Below are 20,143 nucleotides of genomic sequence, written 5' to 3'. Positions count from 1 at the left end.
TTGGCCCCCCCCCCCCCCACACCGTTCCACAGCTTTTCGCTCATGCTCTTTGTGCATTTTTTGAAATGTTTTTCCAGTTTAGATCTTAAGCTTAAATCCAGCTCAGAGAGTTTGTTCTTTTTTTTTTTGAGTAAGTCATTTCAGTGCACGAACTAAATCAAAATTCAGTCCTCATACACAAATTATGCACACTCAAAGATTTTAAAAAATGTGTGTTAATGTGAATTGTATGATATGAATTTATATTTTGAAATGCTAATGGAAATACTTCAGTTTTGGGTGAAGACATTGTTGGATTTTTACTTTCCCATATTGAATTAAAATACATACAAATTCACTGGTTTGAGTATGACACCCAATAAACTTGCTCTCAAATCATGATATTAAAATCTTACAATAAATTACACTTCTGACCTTCAAACACTCTCTGTTAAAAGCAAATTTACAAAAAAGTAATTATAGACACAAACGTGTTCAGATTCAGAAGACTTCATCTTCACATTGACATTTCTATGCACGACTTTTTGCAGACAAGTTAAATTCTGCCATACAAATAATGCAAATGACTTTACTTTTGTTAAACGTCCCATTTGTTTTGATTTATAAATAAATCCCACATAAGGATGGTCTGTCGCCATTATTTACTTATGAATGCATGCTTTGCGAAGGACTTCTGTGTGTGTCAGCTCTGATCCAATCAGTTTTTGGTAATCACACAGAGTTTAATATAGCCTTTATAGTGTCAAATTGAATAAATGTGTTAATAGCACTGAAAAATTTATTAACTGCACGTGTTAACAAGCAAACTTTGACACCCCTATACTTCAAAATCATAGTAGAGGACAGAAACATTTCTCTAATCGAAAAATGACCTGTATATTGCAGTGCCTTGGCATTCCATCACTCTGTTCTTCTCTGCTCTCTCCTCTCCTTCATTATTTTTCCCTCCTCTTTGTGTTGTTTCCACGTGTTTTTTGATGGCATAGTTCTGCTGATTTCAGGGCTGCCTCGGGCAGCTGGAAGGTTTTAGCTGGCGTTTTATTTATAATGATGCACACACATGCACTGTATAGTGAATAGCCTTTGTACCTTTTTAACTAGAACACCATCTGCAAGCTAAAATCCTAAAATCTTGCTTTAGCACAGACTTTCAGGCTACTATGAGAAAGAGCTTACAAGAAAGCTGAATCAGTTATTCAGTGACACTCTAATATGAGTAAAAACAGAGAACGGCTAGATTATTTTGCTTGTGTGCAAAGGGAAAGGTTTAAAAGCAATCTGCTCGGTGATGAAAGTGCAGATAGAGAGAGTGAAGGAGAGTGGCAGAGGGCAAATGCTGAGTGTTACTCATGCTGCCAAATGAGTCTCACAGTTTCTAATGTACTTTCTCTCCCCGCTTCTCTGCTGAAGCCTCATTTGTGCTCCCTTTCTTTCTCTTTTCTTCTTTCCCCTCGTTACTTTTTTTCATCATAATTCTTGCATGCGTATTCACCATTACCAGCTTCATGTGTTTCCATATCTCTATGTTTGAATGTACCTGCTTCCAGTGGTGCTGGAGTTTTGAAGTTGCACTCTCATGGCAATTCTTAATGATTTTATTTTTTGGCAAATTCATATGAATTCATACAATCTCATTCATACATTTTTGCCCCACTGAGGGTTAGGTTTATAGGTTTGGACCATGCCTACGTTTTTTTGTAAAAAAAAAAAAAAAATCTTTGTACAAACTAAAATATAAATCTATACAAATAAACTTGTATAGTAGTTACATTTTCTCATGAGATCGGGTTGGGGTGGGGGGTTGTTTGTGGCATCACAACATGGTGGTAGTTTCTGCTATTACTGGTAATATTAATCAGGCAGGAAAATAGTAAAATGATTAATATTTATTCATAATTACACCACTTCCTGTTGCTCAAATGCTTTCATTGTTTGTGGGAACATTTTGCTTTTCAAAATGATTATAGTCCCCCTGCAGTCACAAATTTGATCCCTTTAATGGGATAGTTCACCCAAAAATGAAATTTACTCACCCTCAAGCCATCCTAGGTGTATGACTTTCTTCTTTCAGACGAATACAATTGGATTTATATAAAAAAATGTCCTGGCTCTTCCAAGCTTTATAATGGCAGTGATTGGTGGTTGAGATTTTGAAGCAAAATAAAGTGCATCCATCCATCATAAAAAGTGCTCCACACGGCTCCCTGGAGTTAATAAAGGCCTTCTGAAGCGAAGGTAGATCTTATTCTTATCAGTCAAAATAGAGATGGACTTTTTAGGATAATTTCAGTGGTGTCATATCTGAGATGATCCTTTTTTCATTTCTAGTTAAGTGTCAAGTTTATGAGGTTTAGTGGCTGTCAGTTGGTAATCCGGTTAGATGTATTTAATGTAAATGACCTATCAAATTTTTTATTAATCTTATTAAACACAACCAGCATACTTGCAACAGAACAATAAAATTGCTTAGTAACTTAATATGTAAAGCAAACAAAAACAAACCACACTGAGTTTGTCTTCCTTTCAAGCGGTAATACAAGCACACACACACACACACACACACACACACACAGGTTTGTTTTTATGGTTTATGGGGAGTCTCCATAGGCGTAATGGTTTTTAAACTGTACAAACCGTATTTTCTATTGTCCTACACCAACCCTACCCCTAAACCTACCCCTCACAGGAAACTTTCTGCATTTTTAGATTTTCAAAAAAACTAATTCTGAATTATTTATAAGCCTTTTGAATTAAGGGGACACTGAAAATGTCCTCATAAATCACCTTCTCGTTGTAATACCTATGTCATACCCATGTTATTATACAAATTTGTGTCCTCATAAACCACATAAACATGCACACACACACACACACACACACACACACACACACACACTCAGCTCTTTGATACAGTAATTAGCGTTTTGGCTATGAGTCTAATAGATTTAAAGGCACAAGTTTTGACTGTGTGTGTGTTTGAATATCTTTGTCTGCAGAGCTGGATTTGAGTAGGCAATCCTCATTTTACCATGCTTCAGTTGACAGAACCTTAGTGTAATCTGTCTCTGTTTCTCTATTCCGTCTGTTTTCTTTTCCAACTTTTTATCATGCTTTACCTGCAGCACACAAAAGTGTCTAATCAGTGATCCAGAAGACAAATAGTATGTGTGAAAAAATGAGAGCGTGTAAAAGCATGTGGGCACTCAGTGAGATATTGTTTCATAGTTTCTCTCTCGCTCTCTCTTTCTGTCATAGACTGGTTCTTTCGTCAGTGTCCGATTACTTTGCGGCCATGTTCACCAGTGATGTCCGAGAGGCAAAACAAGAGGAGGTCAAAATGGAGGGTGTGGATCCAGATGCATTATGGGTCTTGGTACAGTATGCTTACACAGGTATGTGTTTATCTGGAAGAGAAGGTTTGATTATACATACACTTACTAAGGATGAACATGCACACACTAAAGATTGTCATTAAAATTTGGTGCAAATACCAATAAACTGAAAATTATGTTAGTATTATGACTGATATTAAAATTGTATACTATTTTGTGGCAAAAAAGAAAAGAAAAGAAAATGCACTGAAAATAAATGCAAATGCAACACTTTTAAAATTACAATATTATAAATGAAAATTTGAAAGACAACAGAGTTACAGAGTTGCATTTAACAGAGTTATTAAAATATTATTTTAAAATATAATTAATTATTTGGTATTAAATATCTATTTTAAGTGTACATATTTCAATTTGAGTGCAAGGTGACATTGGATATAATCATAAAGTAAACAAAATTACCATGCACAAGTAAATATTCAATTATATAAAAAATTAAATAATAATAAAGTTAAATAGAATATTTAAAAAGATGGAACTGAAATGAGAACTGAAAATATAAAAATAAAGCAGCTAATTCAAAAGATTAATAAATAGTATAATGATACTAAAATATCATCGTATTTTTCTTTTTACATGTAATCAAAGTCAGTGGGGTCCAGTGTTGTTTTGAACCCCAGTGACTTTCAGTGTATGGGGTAAAATTAAAATGTAAAATTAAAATTAAAATGACCCAACAGAGAGGATCTTAAAATTATTATTATTTATGGGGTCATTACTCCAGTCTTCAGTGTCACATGATTTTCCAGAAATCAGTATATTCTAATATACTGATCTGATTGATTTGATGTTCAAGAAACATTTCTCATGATCAACATTCAAAACAGTTGTGCTGCTTGATATTTTTTGGGGAATATTTTGTTGATACATTTTTTAAGATTCTTTGATAAAAAGAAAGGTCAAAATAACAGCATATATTTATTTTGTAACATAAATGTCTGTTCTGTCGCTTTTGATCAAATTATTGCATCAGTTCTGAATAAAAGTATTAAGTTCTTTCCAAAAATGTATTGCTGACCCCAAAACGTTGAACGGTAGTGTGCTTAATAAATAATTATTAACATCCATTAACAGAAATGACTGTCTTTCTTTCTACAGGGTGTTTGGAGTTGAGAGAGGACACTATAGAGAGTTTGTTGTCGGCCTCCTGTCTTCTGCAGCTGTCTGCGGTGGTTCAAGCCTGCTGCAGTTATCTAATGAAACAACTCCATCCTTCCAACTGTCTGGGCATTCGATCTTTTGCAGATGCCCAGGGCTGTCTGGAACTCCATAAGGTGGCACACAACCACACCATGGTGAGCAAAAACACACACACACACACTGAGAATAGTTACAGACTGACTTAATTAGTACAGATGATATGCTGGCAAAGTCAAAAGGAGTTTCTACTAAACCTCTTTGTTTTTTATCTTCAGTGAGCACCCCTCTCTCTGCCTCATTTTTCTTCTTTTATCACTTTTCTTTCATTCTTCTTTGTTTGTCCTCCTCCCAACCAAGCGCATACTGAAGGATTTATTATCCGTAGTTCACAGAGTCAAAAACTTGGAAGTGAATTAGAGGCCATTATTGCTTAAACTTACAGACACGCTGTATATATATTTTTGTTCGTCCTTCAGCGTTCTGTATTGCGTCTATGTGAGTGGCTACCTCAGTGAGTGTGTGTATTTGTATTCATACACTCTTAAAAATAAAGGTGCTTCAAAAGGTTCTTCACAGCGATGCCATAGAAGAACCATTTTTGGTTCCACAAAGAACCATTCAGTCAAAGGTTCTTTAAAGAACCATCTCTTTATTACCTTTTTGTAATCTGAAGAACCTTCTTTCACCACAAAGAACCTTTTGTGAAACAGAAAGGTTCTTCAGATGTTAAAGGTTCTTTATGGAACCATTTAGACAAAAAGGTTCTTCTATGGCATTGTGAAGCACCTTTATTTTTAAGAGTGTATATTGCCATCTGTGTCCATCTGGCTGCCTGTGCCTGTGTCTGAGGGTTTATGAGTGGGCAATTGAGCCCGTTTTAACAGGCGTGGAAGCACTAGTGCTGAAAAAGTTCCCTGAATGAGGCGAGTGTGTTTAATTGGACATGCTACTGTTCCTCTTCGCAAATTTTCTGCTCAGCGTTTGATGTTCCACTGCTCCTGAGGGAAACTCATTCAAGAAAATATAACCCATAATAGCCCGCCCACAGTTCACAACAGGGGGGTTGTCATGGAGACTGCACTGAAAACTTGCTTTCCATTTTCCATCCAGTTTCCTATCTGGCTTTCCTTCCCTTGTTTTTATTTCATCCCTCCCATCCCCCAACAATGCAATGATGTCCAGTTCTCTTGTCCACTTTGTATTCCCACTCTCTTTCTTATTCTGGGATGTGTGGCCATGTTGGGTAGCAGACCTGCAAAGAAAGCAGGGAAATAAATGCTACATACAAATTCTGATATGCAAACAACAGTATATTCATGCATAGTAATGCAAAATAAATATTATTATCAGATTTTTTTAAGGGAAGAGAATACACTTTAAAAAATCTGGTATCTGAACTATAAGTAATAGTTTATGCTCTGTGGGTGTGGTCCATCAATGTGGGATAATTCTTATCTATCTATCTATCTATCTATCTATCTATCTATCTATCTATCTATCTATCTATCTATCTATCTATCTATCTATCTATCTATCTATCTATCTATCTATCTATCTATCTGTCTGTCTGTCTGTCTGTCTGTCTGTCTGTCTGTCTGTCTGTCTGTCTGTCTGTCTATCTATCTCTTGACAGACGTATATTTATGTATGTGAATGTAACTGTTTGGGGTTGGGAAGATTTTTGACTGTTTTTAAAAATTTAAAAGCAGAAGCAATAAAACCTGTAATATTGTGAACTATTATTACAATTTAAAATAATTGTTTTCTGTTTGAATATATTTAAAATGTAATTTATTTCTTTGATGCAAGTTGAATTTTCAGCAGCCTTTAGTCCAGTCTTTAGGGGTACATGATCCTTCAGATATGCTGATTTGATATATTTCTTATTATTATACACGTTGAAAACAGTTGTGGTGATATTTGGATGATTAGTAAGTTTAAAAAAAAATATTATAAATGCCATTATTGTCACTTTTGATCAAGTTAAGGCATCCTTGCTTAATAAAAGTATTAATAACTTTAAAAAAAAAAATAATAATTGACCACATATTTTTGAACTGTAGTACATATTATATATATATATAATATATTAATTGTTACTTAACTAGTTATATTTAATTATAATTGGTACACATTATGTAACCTGTATCATGCAGTAATAATATGCTGTTGTTCCACATTGTTGTTCAATAATACCCGGTGTTTTGTGTTATTGTACAAAGCTGCACTGCTATAAATTGTGTCACTGTGGCTAAACATCTAAAAGCCCAAACCTGATCTAAACATCACGTGCCACTGATCCACCATTTACATCTGTATGTTCATTTCTTTGCTTGGCAGGAGTGCACGTTTTGTATGTTGCTATGCTGAAAGGCCATTAGACACACACACACACACACACACACACACACACACACACATACTTTGATGGTCTATGCTTTGACAACCACATCCTTGGTTCCATGAACCAGTCCAGATAATCTCTCTCTCTCTCTCTTTCTGTAGGAGCACTTCATGGAGGCCATGAGGCATCAGGAGTTTCTGCTCCTGCCTGCATGTGAGGTGGAGAAGCTTTTAGCTTCTGACGACATGAACGTTCCAGAAGAGGAAACCGTGGTAACTGCTCTCCTTAGCTGGGTCCGCCACGATGCTCCCTCCCGCCAATCACAACTTCCTGCTCTTCTCGCTCACATCCGCCTACCCCTGCTTAAACCCCAGGTCAGTCAACCATGCATCCATCTCTCCATCAGTCAAGCAGTCAGCTAGTCTTTTATTCTGCTGTGCTGTTACTTGTTCAGACAGCTTGATCAGTATGCCTGTAAATCCACATCAGAAGATCATTAATCTGCAGTAATTCATGTATCAGCTAATCAGTTAATTGAGTGATCCAGTCAGTAAATCGGTAAGTCACAGTAATTAACAGCCTTTATTAACTGAACAGCCTTTGAACTTTGTTCTTTTTAAGTAAGTCGGCATGTCTTTGTAACGTCCACAGGAACTTTTTTTTTAAAGTTCAAATAAAGATATAAAACTGTATTTGCTTGTGTGATGCAGCAAATATTAAGTGTACTGTATATTCAAGAGCATAAGGACCATATGATTGTTGGTTATGATGTTATGCATTGCAAATACTTCATGCAAGTACACTACTGTTCAAAAGTTTGAGGTCATTTATTAAAAAATAACACTTTTATAAAGAAAAGATGCATTAAATTGATCAAAAGTGACAGTAAAGACATTTATGATGTTATAAAATATTTCTATTTTGAATAAATGCTGTTCTTTTGAACTTTCTGTTCATCAAAGAATATAAAAAAATCTTAGCAGTTTCCACTAAATCAGCATATTAGTATGACTTCTGCAGGATCATGTGACACTGAAGACTGGAGTAATGATGCTGAAAATTCAGCTTTGTTTAAAATATAGTAAAATAGAAAACATTTATTTTTAATTTTAATAATATTTACTGTACTCTACTGTATTTTTGGTAAAATAAATGCAGCCTTAGTGAGCAAATAAATGAAAAAATCTTTCCGATCCAAATCTTTTCAATGGTATTGTACGCTAATACAGATGTAAGTAGTTAGCTAGCATTGCATGCATGCATATGGTTGCATTATGTGTAATTTACATGATTTTGCCATCTCAGACAAATTTTGGGGATCATAAAATATCTCTCATCGTAGGGCAAATTTTACCGTCTTTGACCTGAAAGAGAAGACTGACTGTAGAATAAGTCAGATTACTCTTAAAGGGATAGTTCACCTAAATATGAATATTCTCTCCTCATTTACGCACCCTTAAAGGGATAGTTCAGCCAAAAATTACAATACGATTTACTCTCCCTCAAGCCATCCTAGGTGTATATGACTTAAAAATGTCCTGGCTCATCCAACCTTTATAATGGCAGTGAATTTTGCTACAAGTTTGATTGCAACATATAATCATTGCTGTTAATAATGTTATTTTTTTACCACACATTTCTGGAATATGTACATCAATTTGACATAGTCACCGCTGACAAGCTACTAAATATATTGTAGAAACGTAATTTTCTGTAAAGCTGCTTTGCAACAATTTGTATCCTGAAAAGCTCTATACAAATAAATTTGAATTGAATGGGAGTCGAGATTTGAAGCCCAAAAAAGTGCGTCTATTCATCATAAAAAGTGCTCCACACGGCTCCGGCGTGTAAACACCGGTCACGAATGAGAAGTACAAAACAAGGATTTGTAAAGAAAACTGTAGGAGGATTTCAATATAAGCCAAGGGAAGATTGATTTTTCTTTGCTGTAAACAAAACTTGGTTCTCGTGAGACAGATGGATGGATGGATGCACATTTTTGGGCTTCAAAATCTCGACCACCATTCGATGCCATCATAAAGCTTGGAAGATCCAGGACATTTTTAATATAACTCCGATTGTATTTGTCTGAAAGAAGAAAGTCATATACACCAAGGATGGCTTGAGGGTGAGTAAATCATGGGGTAATTTTCATTTTTGGGTGAAACATCCCTTTAAGTTTTTCCAAAGCTGTATGAGTTTCTTTCTTATGCTGAACACAAAATAAGATATTTTGAATAATGTTTCTGGTCCTCATTGACTTCCATAGTGTGTCTTTCCATATTATGGAAATCAGCGGGGGCTTAAGGGTCAATAAAATTTTTTTTTTCTGTGAACTATTACTTTAATTTTCATTATGCAATTAAACATATACCTGCATTCCATTATGAATTGCATTCCGTCACATTTCCTGTGTTAATGCGTAAAAATGTGTTAATGTGTTAAAGGCGTAAAATCAAGCTTGTGTAGCTAGAAGCCTTTGCCTTTATGTGCTCGTGCAGAGCATTGCTATTTGGCCCTTATAGTATCTGTGGTCTTTATGTGTGTGTGAAGGTCAGTGCTGTTCTTCTGGGCTGTGAGGCTGTGTACTCAATGATGGGATGCATTTGGAGCCTGGAAAGTGTGATAAGAATGTTGTTGTGTCTCTTTCTCTTATCGCATTCTTCCCTTCTTACACATGTACACACACTCCACTGAAAAGTTTTTTTATTGTTGTTGTCATTTAGATGTGAAAAATATGAAGAGTTCAGATGCAAAAGCCTCTAAGTGCCATCTGAAATTTTCTTCTAAAATGAGCATTTTTATTAGACTCCTATGTTTAGGTTAAGTAATTTTACTCTAATAGCAATGTATAGGTCCTTTTCTATGCAATTAAAGTGACTAAACATAAATATAGGAGCCTGATAAAAAATACCATCAATATTTGTGTGCCAATCAGAAATGTGAAACATGCATCTGTGGATTAGACCTCATAGATCTAGCTCATTTCAACTTGTCATTATACAATGCACATTTTGATGCAATGGGAGCAGACTTGTTAATTGCTACAGATGTCATTGTAATCTTGGTTATTTATATGATTGTGCAGGCCTACTGCAGTGTTGATATTATTGTCATAGACAGTCTGTGGGCGCAGGGCATATTCACATATGCAGTTTAATTGAGCTTCTTTCCCCTCTGAGCTCAAAGCTTTGCACTTTTTCATTTTAAATGCATGATGAATTCCACTGAACTCCCTCTTCCCTCTTTTCTACCTTTCTATTTCTCTCTTCCCCCCTTTTTTCCAAGGTTGCAAAGGAGAAATATTTAAATAATTCCAGACGAGCTATTCTCCCACTCGTGGCTGACTGAGCAGAGTTTGTTCAGTTCCATCTAAATGTAAATCGCAGGTTGTTCTGTGCTTTCCAATGAAGAAAAAACCTTCTAAGCCACCGTCCAGCCGTCCTAACTCCAGAACATTCATTTCTCTTCCAACATGTTTTCTCAGTATTCACGTTCAGTGGAGATGATCGATTTTAGTTCATAACAGATGCACTTGTTCACTGTATGTGATGCAAGCTTTTTCATGAAAGCGATGGAAATGACTAGCTTTAGTTTTAAGCATGAAGAGGAGAAGGAGAAAGGGAGGAGTGGCGATAAAGAAGTATGGGTTTTATGGATGGTGAGTGGGAGGGAGGTGAAAGCAGAGACTGAGGAGGTGGAGATGGTGTTGTATGGGCGGAATATTCAAGCTCTAACTAGAAAACTGTTTTGTGAGCGCAGTGATGGATGTGATTATGGATTCAATGAGGTGGCGCTGAATGATGGTGTGCACACAGATATACATACAGATTCATATCTCAAGCATGGCTGTGTAAAACAAATGCTGATTGATAGGGCTGCATGATAAATCGCATGCGTTTATCATGCACATCTCGTCAGTAAAGCCGGTTCTGTGATTAGTAGTAAATCTCCAGCACGTGCTTTCAGATGGAGCGGCATTTTACTACACAGAGCCGTAGTTCACTGACAAGCTACGCAATATCGCGTTCATTATTCAGCGATGTATCGCATGCGGTAATGAAAGCTGTTTGCGTAGCTTGTCAGAGAACTACAGCTCTGTAAGTAAATTAAATTAAATGCCGCTCCATCTGAAAGCACACGCTGGAGATTTACAACTAATCACAGAACTGGCTTTACTGACGAGATGTGCATGATAAAAGCATGCGATTTATCGTGCAGCCCTACTGATTGAAACTATATCAGTGTCATGATATATCGGGATGTGCTGAATGTGTCGGTGTTGTGTGAGGTTCCCACCCAATCAGATTCACATACTCATTACTGTTTGTCTATATAACCAGGACATTTTATCATGCACATCTCGTCAGTAAAGCCGGTTCTGTGATTAGTAGTAAATCTCCAGCACGTGCTTTCAGATGGAGCATGATAAAAGCATGCGATTTATCGTGCAGCCCTACTGATTGAAACTATATCAGTGTCATGATATATCGGGATGTGCTGAATGTGTCGGTGTTGTGTGAGGTTCCCACCCAATCAGATTCACATACTCATTACTGTTTGTCTATATAACCAGGACATTAAATGAATGCTTTATCTGCACGCTATGCATGTCCTCATGTTAGCCGACCACCTCCCCAGCACCACCTGCCTAGATCTGCTATGAGGGATCTTCCTCTCTTTAGCAGCAGCAGCATGTTTCCTTTCAATTTTATGATCCGAGCAAGGCGAGCATTTAGCAGAAGCAAGTCTACTTGCTCTACAGCAGCAGCAGCATAGCAGATCTAGTCTGCCAGGACCAAACCTATGCACATTCTTTTTACATTAATAAAGATTTTACAATTTATCCCAAGAGTGAACTTAAGATATTATAAACTTTAACATCATGACCTTCTGTAAAGATGCATTGAAATAATGTGTATTGTGAAAAGCGCTATATAAGTAAATCGATTCTAGTCTGCCAGGACCAAACCTATGCACATTCTTTTTACATTAATAAAGATTTTACAATTTATCCCAAGACTTTTCATGAGTGAACTTAAGATATTATAAACTTTAACATCATGACCTTCTGTAAAGATGCATTGAAATAATGTGTATTGTGAAAAGCGCTATATAAGTAAATCGACTTGGATGCTAAATTTTTACTCGCCTTTGGCAGGTGTGGTGAGAAACTGATTTCAGGGTCTGTCTGTGTGTGATCTTACAGAGTGTCTCTATGGGGCTATAGCACTGCAGCAGAAAATATTATGCTGTTATTACAGTGACTATCCAAAGACACACTAATTAAAACCTACTCGATTTACTAGCCAGCTGAGAGAGGATATAAACAGGGCAGATGAGAGGATGAATGTGACGAACGAAGACTCGTTAACAGGGCCACAAGAGGTGTCGTTTGAAGAGGATTATGAGAAAAAGAGAGCGACGAGAGGAAGAAAAATAAAGAATGCCCCGTGTGATGTTTATGGATGATGTGAATATGATTTAGAGTTTCATGTGTTTGTGTGTGTTTGGCAGTTTTAGCTTCTTAAAAGCTTGTTTGCTCAGGAGTAGTAACCTATATAAGAGTCTCTGTATTCTGTTAGAGACCCTGAGGGACAATAGCTCTGTCTCTCACTGGGATTCCCTCCTTTAAAAAAGGAATGTAGGTAGGACCTTTTGTCAGAAGTTTCATCGGAAGCTTGCATCCTCTCTTCATTGTGTCCCCTGAGTCCTCTGGGAAGGGTTCACTCCTGTCAGGTTATCAAAGTGTCTTTAAGTGGATGAGGGTAAGGGTTTGGTTTGGAACCCAGTTTGTTACATAGCTCTTTGCGGCTGTAGTCTTAAAGATTTCATGTCAGAAAAATGTTTTATGTTTTTGGAAAAGCGTTTTCAGGTGGTTTGTGCCAGAACTACGCTTAAAAATAAGAATTTACCTTTTTACATTTTTTTTTCTTTTTCATTCAAGTGAATTTGGGGCATAAGTTTGTTTTGCCCAACCAATGGCAGAGAGGGAGGGCAGTTCTTTTGAGACTTTGTTATTTTTGCAATTCGATTTAGTAGCACAACCAATCAATAAAATAAAAGAACTCTTCATGATCTACATAAAAACATGTAATCAACAAGGCTAAGAGGGAAATAGTGCTTTGAGAAGGTATTCCCTCCTCTGAACATTATACATTTTATAATGTGTAGTTTTTGGTGATATTGGGTCATACAGTTATTGTCTTATCTTCATGCAGTTTTTAGCCGATATGGAGTCAAATCCACTGCTAAGAGACAGTGTGGAGTGTCAGCGGCTGGTGATGGAGGCCATGAAGTATCATTTGTTGCCAGAGAGACGGCCACTTCTCCAGAGCCCGAGGACACGTCCACGCAAGGCCACTGTCGGGGCACTTTTCGCTGTGGGTGGCATGGATGCCACAAAAGGTATTCCTTTTATATCCTTTTTTTGTTGTTTCTAAAGTTCTATATGCCTTAGCTTTTTTTTAAAAACATTATCTGGGTTGATAACAAGGTAACCCCTCCATTTCTCCCTTGTTCACTCTTTCTGTCTGTCAGTCTTTCTCCATTAGTGCAGTGGACTGCTGAGACATTACCATTTTCAGAGTCTTTTAAGTTAATGGTGCTTTCAAGCGTTTCAGCGTTGTCGTGTCCTCTTTATGGTGAAAGGTCTGATCTGTTATGCACTTGCAGATGTGCTGAGATGTGCTCTTCCAGTTGGAAGGTCTGAATTATGTATTGTTTAATGAGGCTGAAGGTGAATGGTATTAACTGAATTCAGAGCTGTGTTGTGTTGAGGGTGAATCATACAGGTGAATCATAAAGGTGATTCATATAATTCATAGTTCGTATTGACTGGTGCCACAGTGACGGAACACTTTGTTCCATTCATGTTCTTCATTGGAATTTCATAATATTTCTTAGTAAAGAGTTCCAAGGCACGAACTAAACCACCCAGCTCTGAGATTAATCACAGCATTACAGAAGAAAAAAATCAGAGAAAGACTGTGATGTACATTGGAACTGAATGGACTGAAACACTGCAATGTACATAATTATACAATATAGAACTCTTGATTTATAAACATTTTATATATACAATAGAATATAATTTATATTTTATTGCAAAATAGTTAAATAAATCCTAATATATTGTTTGGAATTGTAGGGAGATTTTATTATATAATTTGCAATGATTCATTGGTATGAGTTCACTACTGGGCTCTTTTGCTGTGTTTCTTTTTTCTACGGTATTGACAGTATCTTTGATTGGTAGATCCAAAGTATTGCCCACCTCACAGTATTTTTTTAGATTTTTTGCAATGAATTTTGCTATCAAATTTTTTTCTATTAATTATAATTTTTTTGCTATTACATTTTTGCTATTTATATTGATATTATATATTTGTTGAAATAAACTTGTTGACTTCTACAGAACAATATATAATCACTTTTATATGTTGTAAAGTATTAAGCTCGCAACTCATTGTAGATCTGTCATGAAAGCAAAACAGCAAAAACAAGTTCTTTATGAAAAAAGTGAATTGGATTTTTACTTCTGGAACCGAATGTTGCACTGGCCTGTAAAGGGGCAGAACCAGGTTTTCAAGGGTTTTTGAAGTGGCTCTGCAGCTTCCCTGCTGTAATCTTACTCACTCTATGTAATTACTGTACATTTTTAGAAGGTAAAACAAGCTGATTGGCTAGAAAAGAAGCATGGAGACTTCTGCTTCCACAGTTTGGTCCTTAGGGCTTTATACTTCCGGTTGTTCGTTTCTTATTTTAGCCTATTAACTCAGAGATGATATTTCTCTTAAAAACAGTGTTGTCTTACAGTGAATGTATGTTGTTTATTAACTTATTTTTATTTTTTTATTTAATTTTACTTTTTTATATTTTCAAGCATAAACCTCACAAAATGTACTTTGTAATTTTATATTTAATTTATAACAGCCATTTATTTTTTTCAGATTTCTACTTTCTGTAACAATCAAGGCTTTAAAGGCTTTTTTTGTTCTCTGTATTGATATAAGGGAATATTTGTGAAGTCTTGCATGTGTGTACAGTGCTAATAGTGTGGCTTACAGATGGACCCGACTGATATACAGGTGTTTTTAAAACTGATTGTAACTGTTTTTAAAGGGGCCACTAGTATTGAGCAGTACTGTTTACGGAGGGACACGTGGCGGCAGGTGGCTGTCATGAGTGGAAGAAGGCTGCAGTTCGGCGTGGCGGTTCTTGACGACCGCCTCTATGTGGTCGGGGGACGAGATGGACTCAAGACCCTCAACACAGTAGAGTGTTACAACCCCCGCAGCAAGAGCTGGAGCGTCATGCCCCCCATGTCCACTCACAGACACGGCCTGGGTGAGGAATAACATTTGCATTTAGTGTCTTCATTGGACTTTTCATGATAATTCACAATATGAATTGCTTGACACAATATTTACAACCTTGTCAAATCAGTTTTATTATTATTATTTATTTTTTTCACAAATTCTGTGTTTTCTGTTTTAAATGGTCTGAATTCTGTTTTCTGTGTTAGTGTTAGACAAACAATGTGCTGCACGACAGAGCTTTACGGTTTAAACTGAAACATGGATGAACATTTTTGTGACATTCCTTAAAAAATTTAACTTTAGAATTGTTATTATTACTTGCATCAGAACAGATTTGGAGAAATGTAGCATCACATCACTTGCTCACCAATGGATGCTCTGAGGTGAACGGGTGCCATCAGAATGAGAGTCCAAACAGCTGATAAAAACATCACAATAATAATGGATTTGTTTCTTATAAACATGCACTTTTTTGCTTCACAAGATGTTAATTGATGGACTGGAGTGGTGTGGATTTCTTGTGGATTATTGTGATGTTTTTATCAGCTGTTTGGACTCTCATTCTGATGGCACCCGTTCACCTCAGAGCATCCATTGGTGAGCAAGTGATGTGATGCTACATTTCTCCAAATCTGTTCTGATGAGGAAACAAACTCGTCTACATCTTGAATGATGTGAGGGTGAGTAAATTGTCAGCAAATTTTCATTTTTGGGTGAACAATTCCATTAAGACGTGACTAACACTAGATCATTCGCCACTGCATGACCTCTGAACTAAAAAAACACACAGAGAAAATTTTTATATTTTTTTTACATTTTGTTGAATTAGTTTTTGTTTCGTTTTTTTAAAAGCACTGCCGAGTGTGACCTCAGGAACTTTACATGCTCGTAGTCTAGTATGACTGCCCATTAATACATGAATGCGATCATAGGGAAAGTTGTTTTGTTATTGTAGTGTTTTTACAGTGCTGAAGGAGCCAGATTAGCGTCAGACTAGTATCTGACACACTGTAGTAATTGATCATGTTGCTGAAGTTGCACTTCTGAAATGTGCCAGTGTTACGTGTTTAAATCTATTGATTTAGGCAGAAGCAGCTTCATAATGAGTGAAACCCACTCATAGTCACATGACACTGGAGCTTGTGTTTTAATGAAAAATTGTGTGATTCCATTTGAACAGAAGCATAGGTAAAGTCCCACTTGTGATTTATGCATGAAAAAAAACCTTTTTATCTTAGCGAGTTTCCAAATAAATGAAGAGATAAAAGCTTTTCTCTGAGAGCAGAAACACTGTGCTCCACAGCATTTCGATTTTATGAGCTGCTTTGTGTTGTAAGTACATTTAGCTAACAACATCAGTCTACTGGGATCATTTTTCTGGGTGGTTAGTAGGCCTCTGAGTGTGATTTCCTCTTGGTCATGTCTTGGAATGTATTTGGTTTTTAGTGTGACTGACTCGTGCTCATCATCTTCTCTCATCTGTCTGTCTCTCTGGCCCTGTTGCATCTTTGTTTAAAAGAGCTGTCTGTCTGCTGAACATTTCCCGCACCCAGACTGCTCTCAGTCGCTGCCAGTCAACATTTGTTTGGCAGGTCCTTCACTTCTGACAGAACGGAGACACACATGCACATTTCCTACCTGCATATCTTACACATCTGTTTGCTGCACAGTTTTGCTCATTGTCTTTTATGCTCATCAAGGCTGTATTTATTTGATCAAAAACACAGTAAGAATAGTACTTTTGTAAAATATTATTACAATCTAAAATAACTTTTTTCTATTTTAATATATTTTAAAATGTTATTTATTTCTGTGATGCAAAGCTGAATTTTCAGCATCATTACTAGAGTCTTCAATGTCACATGATCCTTCAGAAATCATTCTAATATGCTGATTTGCTGCTCAAGTTCCACATCAGTGTTGAAAAAAGTGCTTAATTTTTTGTGGAAACCATGGTACTTTTTTTCCCCAGAGATTCTTTAGATTCTTAAAAAATATATAAATATTTTGTAGTATTATAAAGATATTTAATGTCACTTTTGATCAATTTATTGCATCCTTTCTGAATACAAATATTGATTTATCTCTGTCTCACGCTAAAAAAAATACATAAATAAAAATCACCTCAACCCAACCTATATACTGTATGGGCATTTTTTTCAACTTTGGGCATTGTGGACCTTTACAAAATAAAGTCTTGTATTGTATTTAATAGAATTCTGTGGTGGAAATGACATTGGTAGAAAGTACATTTGTAACATTTAGAGAATAACATGGAAAATAATTTTTTCTTGCTGAGACTAATTTCAAAACTAGCATTTTATGTATCCAAAATACAAATAATTAAAATATTTGGCATAATATGAGTGTTACAGACTGTTTGTAAATGACACACAGAAAATAAATAAGATTATTTTGTTTCGTTTTCGTAACACGTCACATTTGTCGTGCTTTGCTTTAATTTAAGCACTTCGCCACCACTGTTTTTTCCTGAAGAAATACAAATAACTTTTGATACAATGTTATTGGGGCAAAATTGTACAGTGTGGTGTAAATGATGCTACATTAGTCATACAATCCAGTTTGAAGATGTTTGTGCACCTATGAGTGAGTTGTTAGGGTATTTAAATCTGTGATTTATGAATAATATATGTATCTATGAATAATAATGGATCTCTGTGAAAGTCTAATATGGGTTTGTTGGCAAAAAAGCCAATTTATATGCCACTTGAGGTGCAGAGATGTCATGGTCTACTGAAATATAAATGTAGTTAATATTTGTAAATCAACTTGGTTGATTTCCCATGTCTATATAATTCATCTGTTTTGCCACTTCTTTCAGGTATGACCCAAAGACAGACGTGTGGACAGCAGTAGCTCCCATGAGCCTCAGCAGAGACGCTGTGGGGGTGTGTCTTCTGGGGGACCGTCTGTATGCTGTCGGCGGTTATGATGGTCAGGTGTATCTGAACACCGTGGAAGCCTACGACCCCCAAACCAATGAGTGGACACAGGTAAACACATAGAGTTAGTGTTTGTCCATCCACCTGACTTTCTTGTAATATCTGCACATTTACATTTATCATCCATCTGCCATTTCTTTCGTGTCTCAAGTAACAGCTCCGTTTTCTGTTACGGTGTGATTCTGCCTCATTCCTCCTGGTGCTGTTTGTGCATTATGTAAATGCAAGACCTCCATCATTTTGACAGGAGCACAGCTCTTCTCTGCATCACAGCGTCTGTTATTACCTCTCACTATAGCAACCGGCTGATTTCTCCTGGGCTTCATTTCTCGTTATGTTTTTAGGCAACGTTTCCTTCGCCCACATGCTGAGAGTTCATATTGTTTCGTTTGTAAGCCTTGGGATGTGTGTGGGTAACGATGTGTTTGTGTATGTGCGTGGGAGAGAGAGCATTAGGCAGTGTGTGTGTGTTGACGGAGGGAAATTGATTCATCATTGAGAACATCAGTCCCATAAACGCATGATCATTTTCTCTAATTGGGATTTGTGTTTTTGTTCTAGGTGGCGCCGTTGTGTTTAGGTCGAGCCGGAGCTTGTGTGGTTGCAGTGAAGCTTTGAAATGCCTCCTGCTGTCAATCATCTCCATGGTGACCGTCGTACAGTACAAGCCTCCAGGGCTCTTGATGTAGTGTATCCAGACCGATCTGAGCATCTGCTGACCAGAGCAAAGAAAATAACTTCCTGACATACAGCTGAATACTCCGCTGTGGTCTTCCTTTATGCCTTCTAGTATGTATTTATCTATTAAAAGCAGTTTTTTATGGCTGTGCACATTAAGAGAGACTTCCTCCTTTTCTGTCTCTGATGAACAGGGTTTATTTGATTTAATGTCCATCCATTCGTCTGTTTATCTGTATATCCCTCCATATTTCCACCCCATCAGAAGGCAGGGTCGAAAAATAAGATTTTTTTTTCTTCTGCTAGATACAATTTTTGGTCCCACTTTATATTAAATGGCCTTAACTACTATGTACTTACATCAGAAAATAAGTACAATGTACTTACTGTGTTCATATTGTATTGCAAAACACTTGCTGCTGTTCAGGTGGGATACGGATAAGGTTATGGACAGGTTTGGTGGTATGGGTAGGTTTAAGTGTGGGGGTAAGGTGTAAGGGATGGGTCAACAGTGTAATTATAAATTAACATCCAGGTAGATTTAAAATATAAGTACAATGTAAAAACATGTAAAGTGCATGATTAATTAAAATGTAAGTAAATAGTAGTTAAGGCAACATAATATAAATTAGGGCCCTATTTTTACTTCACATTCACTGGCACCACCATAAAAAATATGATATGTATTTATTTAAAATGTAACTATGTATAATATATACACTACTGTTGAAAAGCTTGGGGTCAGTAAGTCAGTATTTTTATTTACTTCTTTTTTATTATTATATTTTTAATCAGCAAGGATGCATTAAATTGACAAAAAGAGACAGTGAAGTCATTTAAAATGTTACAAATTATTTCAAATAACATATGCATTTTCTATTTATTTCTATTCATCAAAAAATAGAAAAAAAGTATCATGGTTTCCACAAAAAAAATTAATTAGCGCAACTGTTGTAAACATTCATAATAAAAAAAAAATTCCATATCTGCATATTACGATGATTTCTGAAGGATCAGGTGACACTGAAGATTGAGTAATGATGCTGAAAATTCAGCTTTGCATCACAGGAATAAATTACATTTTAACATAATAGAATAGAAAACAGTTATTTTCAATTGTAATAATATTTCATAATATTACTATTTTACTGTATTTCCGATCAAATAAAATGAGACTTGGTAAGCATAAAATACTTCTTTCAAAAACATTTTAAAAATCTTACTGACTCCAAACTTTTAAATAGTCCTGTATGTACAGTATTTGTGTGTTTGTGTGTGTGTATATATATATATATATATATATAT

At 36.1% G+C, this 20,143-nt stretch overlaps 1 protein-coding gene across 1 annotated transcript in view; it reads left to right on the top strand.

The window, feature by feature from the left end:
- Positions 1–19,091, top strand: part of LOC107591564 (kelch-like protein 5) — a 30,976-nt gene extending 11,885 nt beyond the window's left edge. Inside the window, exons 3-10 of the mRNA XM_016280756.1 lie at positions 3,256–3,392; positions 4,491–4,687; positions 7,038–7,250; positions 13,098–13,284; positions 15,001–15,225; positions 17,413–17,443; positions 18,040–18,211; positions 18,722–19,091. Coding sequence (XP_016136242.1) covers positions 3,256–3,392; positions 4,491–4,687; positions 7,038–7,250; positions 13,098–13,284; positions 15,001–15,225; positions 17,413–17,443; positions 18,040–18,211; positions 18,722–18,778 — 1,219 coding nt within the window. The 3' untranslated portion in view covers positions 18,779–19,091. The remainder of the gene's footprint in view (positions 1–3,255; positions 3,393–4,490; positions 4,688–7,037; positions 7,251–13,097; positions 13,285–15,000; positions 15,226–17,412; positions 17,444–18,039; positions 18,212–18,721) is intronic.
- The last annotated feature ends 1,052 nt before the right edge of the window (positions 19,092–20,143 follow it).

The sequence above is a fragment of the Sinocyclocheilus grahami genome, unplaced genomic scaffold (assembly GCF_001515645.1).
Source record: "Sinocyclocheilus grahami isolate Dianchi unplaced genomic scaffold, SAMN03320097.WGS_v1.1 scaffold143.1, whole genome shotgun sequence".
Classification (NCBI taxonomy): domain Eukaryota; kingdom Metazoa; phylum Chordata; class Actinopteri; order Cypriniformes; family Cyprinidae; genus Sinocyclocheilus; species Sinocyclocheilus grahami.
Note: the sequence above shows the minus strand (reverse complement) of the source record. Positions and strands in the feature narration are given on the sequence as shown.